A 7,671-nucleotide genomic window follows, 5' to 3' on the forward strand; every position below is an offset into this window, starting at 1 on the left:
CGCATTTCGGCCGGTCGGCGTGGTAGGATAGTGGATGAGCAAAAAACTTTAGCTTTAATGAGTCATTAATTCTCTTCGACGTTATTAAAATAGCAATGCACAATTTATTCAGTAAGGAGGGTAAAGTACTTCTTAAATCCCAAGTTCGCCTCAGGCTCCATCTTAGACTCCATCTCGGTAGCAATAAAGGCTTGTTGGAGTTAGACGGCGATCCAACGGCACAGAGGGTTGCACTACAAAACGATTAGGCAAAAATTGCACCAAACTGATTTCCATAATGATAAGTTATGTCAAAAGCATTACATTTGTTGTTAATACAATTTGTTTCGGGCCATGCAATTTTTTGTGTTATTTTGAAGTTATCACGACTCTTGGGACGGCTTGAAAGGATTTTAAGTTGGTCCTATTTGGCTTGGTAAGTGGACTAGGGCTGAAACGGACAGCATGTCTGATTGGGAAATACATTGGAATTGGGGGTTAGGCCTATCAACAATTCCAAACAGATGACCTGCCAAAAATGTAAAATAAACCTAAAGTTTAAATTTCCGATTACCTCGATTGGCTTTTAAGTTGCTGAGAGACTTTCAGCGCCATTAGCATTCGGAAGACTACGCCCTCTTGTGATACAATATTGTACAAACAATATCGTCTCTTGAGGGCGCCCTCTGTTATTAGTATTCCTCGTGTACACATTTCGCAATCGTAGTGTGTTTTGTCAACTTCGGCTAATGATTTTGTCCTTTTAAACATCATTTGTATACACATATCCGGCAATAATGACACGTATTGCGAGGAAGCGGCACCACAAGGGTTATACCCACATCCAGAAAAAGTACAGAACGCGACGGAAAACGAAGGATTTGGACCAGATTGACAAAGACCTACAACCGGCAGAATCGCAGAAATTATTGAATCAAGACGTCGACCACGATAAACCGGGATCTGCCCAACATTACTGCCTTCATTGCGCGTAAGTTGCTTCTCTTTACTACTTCGTGTACTTTGACTTGATAGCAATGTTTCCCTTTCATTCAAATCAATACCCAATAGCCTACACTTGATTAGATAACTGTTGTGTGCATCTTCTTTTTTGATGTTGAAAACTTTGCCTTCATTCAACATGGTTTTATTTATTTATTTTAAAATATATAACATATACTATAGTCATAAATAACTGAATAAACACACAATTTGACATGGTTGTGTGTGATTGAGACAAGTTTCCAATTCAAATTATGGTATAGGATAGGCCCCGGGCCCCTAGTAAACACTAGTGTACTTATTTTGAATGTATCAGTCACTAAAATGACTAACTAGTATTACAGTGTGTAATACACCATTAAGTAACACAAAAGAGCTAGCAGTTGGATACTTTTTTAAATGTGTATTTTTGTTGCTTCTGACTGCTTCTTTGACTTGTTTGTAATATTATTTTACACTGCTTGTTCTTGTGTTAGACTTTAATGTGACTAAATTGAAGAACTGACTGAGAATGCTGTGTCGTTGGTAGTGAAGAAGTTATCTGTGCATACATGTATATTATGGCAATTATAACAGCTATGCCTATGGACATTCTGACGTGTACAGCATACACAGATGACAACTGAGCTCTGAATTCTTCCTGTTCTGTTTCTAATAATATATTTTGATGTTTGATTGTCATTGATGATTTAGGTAGTACAGTGGTGATTGGCTTCATTATAGTCGAGGTTGTACTTCAAATTTGTATTGTATCATGTGTGAGGGCAATACCGAAAATGTTTATTGAATTGAATTGAATTGAATTGAATTGAATTACTGTATTGTTGTAATGGAGGAGTCCAATCTGGGCTAAGCTAAGGCTTCACAAGCCTGGAAGGTGTAACATCATATTATTCACAATCACAGTCCTCATGATAACCCACGGCCTCGGCGCCGAAGCACAGCAATTGCCATTTCACCCTGTGCTTTTGCCATAATGCCCTTTGCAAAGTTCCAATTATACAACATTTCCCTCATTAAATGCCCCTGGCCTTTTCGGAGGGAAATTAATGTGCTCCTTTAAGACTAAGGGCAAAGAACAAGTCCTGTGTTTACTCTATATTTTGATTATACATGTATTGTATTTATTTGTTTAAATATTATTGTAATAAAATATATAGTGAGCTGACAATTCTTCAGTCAGGCAGTACAAATATTGGTAGGTAGGCCTACATGTAGTTCAAATACACAAAACCACCCAAGTATGGTATTTTTACATAATTAATGTGGGGCACTTTTTGACGAAGTTTATGACGGTCATGTTAGGTGGTAACAACCAAGAGGAAATTAGTTGTTATAAAACAATAGTTTAGTTTCATTGGGTTTAGATTTTATGTTAATTTTTTTATCACGTAGAAGTTCTTTTGAAGTATTGATCATTCCAATTTTATAAATGCCTGTTTGGGCTTCTGCAATGTACCTGATACTTCGTAGAGGAAATTGAAGCGATAGCCTCCATGCTTTGCCCCTGGCCATTGCCTTGGTGCCCCCTTGTAAATATTCCTTCTAGAAGTTTACACTTCCCTCATTGAGGGAAAAAACTGCCTCCTCCTTACAAGAAAAAAGCACCAGGCCTAATACTAAGTTTTCTAAAATAATATTCTTAAAGTAATAATTTCTTTTTTTTGTTTGTCTTGCACAGGAGATATTTCATCGACTTGAAAGCACTCAAGGATCATTTCAGATCAAAGCTACACAAAAGAAGGTAATCCAATCATATTAGGACCAGGTCTTGCTCTCAAAATTTTTGCTAAGTAGCCCACTAGGCTATTCAACTGTGCATTGTACTTGCCCCTAGTAAGTTTCGTGAAGCTTGAAGTATTTTTCTGATTTGAAGTGATTTTTCTGATTAAGAAATTTCTGAATGAGTGGGGAAAGTAAAACAATATCTGTTTGTGTTTCGTTACAGAATGAAAGCTCTTGAAGTTGAACCATACACACAGAAAGAGGCTGATGCAGCGGGAGGCTTGGGAACGTATCACCCTCCAAAACGAAGAAAAATCACCACCCAGGAGATAGTGGAAGATGCCAAAATGGATCAGTCAGAAGTATCGGAAGTCAAGCAGGACAAGTAGATAGGGACATTCTATTCTGGGATGAGGGGTGAAGCTTGACAGGTCATGGAAGGTCATCAGCAAGAAAGAAGGGAAAGGGAAAATGAGCAGTCAAATATTCTTGTAAGTCTTCCTTACACACAATAACAAACTGAGATCACATCAAGGACATATAGTTGAAAAAAGATTGTATGTATTATATCAGCTTCAAGCGATCCTGTGGTATCATGGCACTTTATGTGCTTTCACTTTCAAAAATAAATGTGAATTTTCCAACGATTTTTGGCTGACCAATCTTTAAAAATAGACTAGTTCCCAACCGGAGAATTCCCAGCTGTCTATAAATTGCTCGGTTTTGTCGAAAGTATGATCAAGGAACCAGACTACTAGAACAGCATGTTCTTCTCTCTGCGGTATTTTTACCGGCACACTTTAAAATAGTGACCCAACTCCATTTGTTTGTAAATAACAGCAAAAGCAAGCCATGTATATACTACCTTTCATATACTTGATTGATTTAGTCAATAAAATCACATGTACAGTTAACCCATATTGATGTTCATTGAGAGGACTGAGCTAGTCTAGGCTATTATCAATCCCTGAGGTACAAACCAAATACACTGGGAGTTGTCACTGGGAAATCACTATAATGTCGGTTATTTTAATTATTTACACTTCACTGAGCCAATTAAATCTCACGATGGCCATTGTCTGAAAAGTTTATAGCCTATAAGCGCCATCTTAAAAATAAACTGAAATGCGTCTTGGAACCGAGTACAGCAAAAACACAAACATCAAGCTGTCAAGATGGACGCCATTGTTTCAAAATCAGCGCGCCTAACGGTTCCGGTTTTGCGTGGACTCGGGTTTCATGCATATGGGCTATTGGCTGATGAGAAAAAGAGTTGATATAAATTTGCTGCTTGATCACAAGATCTTCAGACACTAAATTAGAAATAAAATTATATAAAATATATCTTTCTGAATGTGTGTTTATTGTCTCTATCGATAAAGTCATTGAGAAAATGTATAAATAACCCGATTCTGTGTTTGCAGTTCACACCCTGAATAGATTTCTGACGATAAGACGGATCAACGACCTTGTCAATTTTATTTACAATTTCTCCAAAACAAAAATGTTGAACAGTTTTTGCATCACTACTCGAATGGGGTCACCATCTGCAATCTAGACGGCCCATACTCGGAGTTGGGCGGCACCGATAATCCCTCATCGAAATAATCATATTTTGGGGTGTGCGAGAAACCCCAAACCGGCGGTAAGTCTCGAGTTTGTCTTTCAGACACCCGCCCCTCTATCGTCATCTTATTTGACGAGATGACGGACTCCAGGCTTTCTTCTCCCGCGGATGTCCCCGTTGATGTTGAAGGGACTCGGAGGGGCTCCATCCGGGGTCTTGAGTTCCTCCTGACGTAATGATCGAGCTGGACCGAGCCGTTGATCTTGTCCGTGTACGACAACTTTGACTCTTTGTACAGTTGTGTCGGACATGCCCCTCCTCGGTCGACACGTCGAACTTTCGGAAACATGCTCGGAATCAAGCTATCGTTCCGCGGTATAACATTACCCGGGGGGAAATAGTGGGTGCCTCCCCTCTGCATTGACGTCACATTGTCTTTCTTCCTTCTGGTCGACTGTCGCTTTATATGATTGTCCTTTTTTTCTGCCGTGACGTCATAGCGTTTCTTACGATCGACAAGAGTTGCGTTCGTTGTGTATATTGTTCTCGAGCGTTCGAAGTCCTTGATGCTCGTCTCTTGCACCAGTGGGATTCGTGTCGACAACTCAGTCGACAAGGCCGCGATGTCGTCCTCTGGTCTGATATTTGACTTCATTAGAACATTCCCCCTGCTGGTGTGAAAGACTGGTCGGTTCATTGTTCTTTTGCTATCCACGGTGTCGAAGTTCGAGTGGGTGCTGTCGGTATGGGTGTGGTCATGAGGTCTCGGGGTGTGGTCAGTTTTTAGTGAGCTTTGGTAAGGTTGCAGCACCGTGTGGTCGGGTTGTAACGACTTGTAGTCGGGCTGTAGTGAAATGAAGTTTGTTCTCAGCCGTGTGGTGTGCCTTCGTTGTACAGCGTGGTGGTCGTCGTAATACAGTGAGGTAGGCTGGGGTTCTGTGTGCTCGGGCTGTAGCGAAGTGTGGTTACGTGGGGTGTGGTTTTGCTCTTTGAAAGGTAGGGCCGATTTCTGGGACGAGATGGTAAGGATAGGTGGGAGGGGATCCGCCTTCAGCATCGTGTCATGTTAGTCTCATCCTCAAGTCTGATCTATAACTGTCTCTGTAGCATCTGTGGATTCAGTAGAAGAAAAACCCTGTTAGTATAGGGCCTACATGGTAACTGACTATTGTTTGACGTTGAAGGGTTTTTCTCCTTCTAAATCTTCAGACAAGAAAACATCTTGACCAGGAGTAGTCCAAGGAAGTACACAAGTTTAACAACTGTCACCAAACCGAATGTGGATTTCTATGGCGTTGGTCATGGAACTTGTTTGCGTCCTCATGAAAAAAAAACCGCAAAGAAACGTCATGCTATAGATTTTTAATTTGTCAAGCTACTTTTAATGGCTGTCGAATACCGAATAGAATGAGCTCCTATCGGTTACAACGAAACTGCCGACAAAAATGTCTGGAGTGTTGACTGTTCCCTATCTTAAAACAAAGTTTTCGAAACGAACACCAGGGGCAGGCGAATCTTCAAACCGAAATGTCAAAAGCTTAATAAGAAGTGTTGCTTTATTTGCCAGTGGGAAATGTAAACACAAATGCCGTAAGAATCGGAGTATTTTGACTTTGATCTCTTCAATTTAAGACTAAACCGAAGCAAAGTCTTGCTGCACTTTACTTTCAGAGCTATCAACTCACATAATTAACCTTTTTGAGATGGGAGCACGCCGTTTGTGGCTAGGTGTGTAGTGAATACAAACACTGATCCAGGCAAAATGCAACAATATATACAATGTTTTCATCAAATCTAAAATATCTTCAGTACTTGTACTCACCAGAAAGTTTGCTATCAAGGGGAAAATGCCTCTGCCAAGTTACTCCCGAGATAACTGGAGACTTTCTGACCATTTAGGTTTTAGAAGACGCTATTAATAGCGGCAACAAACAACTGCATTGCTTTTAAAGTGTTCTTAACCTATTAAGACTGTCTGGTACCTCAGTGAATGACTTTGTTGTTGCGATCCATTGATGTAAATTGTCTTCTTCAGAACTGTTCTTTTACCGACTGGGACAGTCTTCGTACAAGACCCCCACCGTGTGCATTCTCGACATGCCTCATGATTTCAGTTGAATGTTTCCGATTGCAGAAGTCAATATGACAGCTTGGACGGGTTATTTGCTATTTTTGTGGTTTGTTTGCTGTAACTCTACCGTAATACACGGTGCGTACTGAGTGTGTTTGCCTGAAGACAATGGGGAGATGGTGGGGCTCTCGAGTTGCTTTTGACACCTGTGATCCAATAATTTGTGAGATTTTAAGAATTTTTGTTATTTTGGTCGAGGCCTGGGGCAATACTCAGAAGTGGCTTTCGAAGGCAGATCGGTATGCCGGCTATCGATCGAAACGTCGAGATATTGCACTATCCTAAACCGTTCTTCAGAGATAGTGTTAATTGTTCTACCATAAACTCTTCTCTATGACAAGTAATCCACAACTGTGTACTTTTATATGAAACGTTTATCATGTCTATATCCGGTAATTCAAAATAATAATAAATGTTTATCTCTGGATTTTTTTTTATTTTTAGAGTTTTTTGTAGGTTCAGTATTACACTTTTTGTTGAAGTCAATAGGCGTACTATGAACCCATCATAAATGATGTTGTTTGGTGTTTCCAATGACAACCCGCTCGTTAAGCTCATCTATTTGTAAATGACGCTTTTATCTAGGTCTAGATTATCCAGAATACAACTGGGGGAAATAATAATAGAAACCAATTACTCCATTTGTCTCGTCTTTCTGTTATGATCTACTTGTTCTAAAGTTTGAACTATACTTGACTACTGTCAACGTTACACGGCCCGAAGTACCCAAGTGTATTGTCGACGACAGAATTTCAACATAATACATTTTTTGGTGGGAAATATTCCAAGGTAATATTAATCATTACCCACTAAGTACATTTCCTTAATTTCTCACTAAGGTGGAAATGGTTGCTCTAATGGCGGAATGGAATATTAATGAGGCTCGTATAGCACAGCTGTTGTTGCCTTGTTTGCGTGTTTTTTTCTACTTCTGTTGTTAAATTAAAGCTCAATCTGGGCACAAACAAAATGTAACGCTATAAGGGCAGAACCAAATATATTGTTATGCCCCATGCATCCTGGACAATATTTGGCAATGAAGTAAAGAATTTGTAAATAATTATTACTATGAATTTCATTTTGCAACGTTTAATATGTGCTATGTATTTTGCAGAGCACTCGTACTCTCAGACAAGAGTCAGAAAACTTCACTTTCGGAAGGCAATTGTTTGCCCAAAACTAAGAGGAGAATGTCGAAATTACTTTGGTCTGTTTAGGGGTGTCAGGTAACTTGCTACCTTTACCACTTCGTACCCTGGACACTTCC

At 39.7% G+C, this 7,671-nt stretch overlaps 2 protein-coding genes across 2 annotated transcripts; one reads left to right on the forward strand and one right to left on the reverse strand.

The window, feature by feature from the left end:
• The first annotated feature begins 686 nt into the window (after positions 1-686).
• Positions 687-3,489, forward strand: LOC117291652 (zinc finger protein 593-like). The gene is made up of 3 exons (XM_033773496.1): positions 687-970; positions 2,663-2,725; positions 2,930-3,489. Exons 1-3 carry the CDS (start codon positions 777-779, stop codon positions 3,093-3,095), a joined length of 423 nt encoding a protein of 140 aa, XP_033629387.1. The 5' UTR covers positions 687-776; the 3' UTR covers positions 3,096-3,489.
• A 743-nt stretch (positions 3,490-4,232) lies between these two features.
• LOC117291266 lies at positions 4,233-5,330 on the reverse strand. The gene has a single exon (XM_033772896.1). The coding sequence runs from the start codon at positions 5,328-5,330 to the stop codon at positions 4,233-4,235; it is 1,098 nt and encodes a 365-aa protein (XP_033628787.1).
• Positions 5,331-7,671: the final 2,341 nt, after the last annotated feature.

The sequence above is a fragment of the Asterias rubens genome, chromosome 6 (assembly GCF_902459465.1).
Source record: "Asterias rubens chromosome 6, eAstRub1.3, whole genome shotgun sequence".
NCBI lineage: Eukaryota > Metazoa > Echinodermata > Asteroidea > Forcipulatida > Asteriidae > Asterias > Asterias rubens.

Excerpts from the sequence above, each read along its gene's own strand:
- LOC117291652 (XM_033773496.1), top strand. The coding sequence starts at position 777 with ATGACACGTATTGCGAGGAAGCGGCACCACAAGGGTTATACCCACATC. Across the intron at positions 971-2,662 it reads CATTACTGCCTTCATTGCGC|GAGATATTTCATCGACTTGA; the intron begins GTAAGTTGCTTC and ends TGTCTTGCACAG. Across the intron at positions 2,726-2,929 it reads TCAAAGCTACACAAAAGAAG|AATGAAAGCTCTTGAAGTTG; the intron begins GTAATCCAATCA and ends GTTTCGTTACAG.
- LOC117291266 (XM_033772896.1), bottom strand. The coding sequence starts at position 5,330 with ATGCTGAAGGCGGATCCCCTCCCACCTATCCTTACCATCTCGTCCCAG.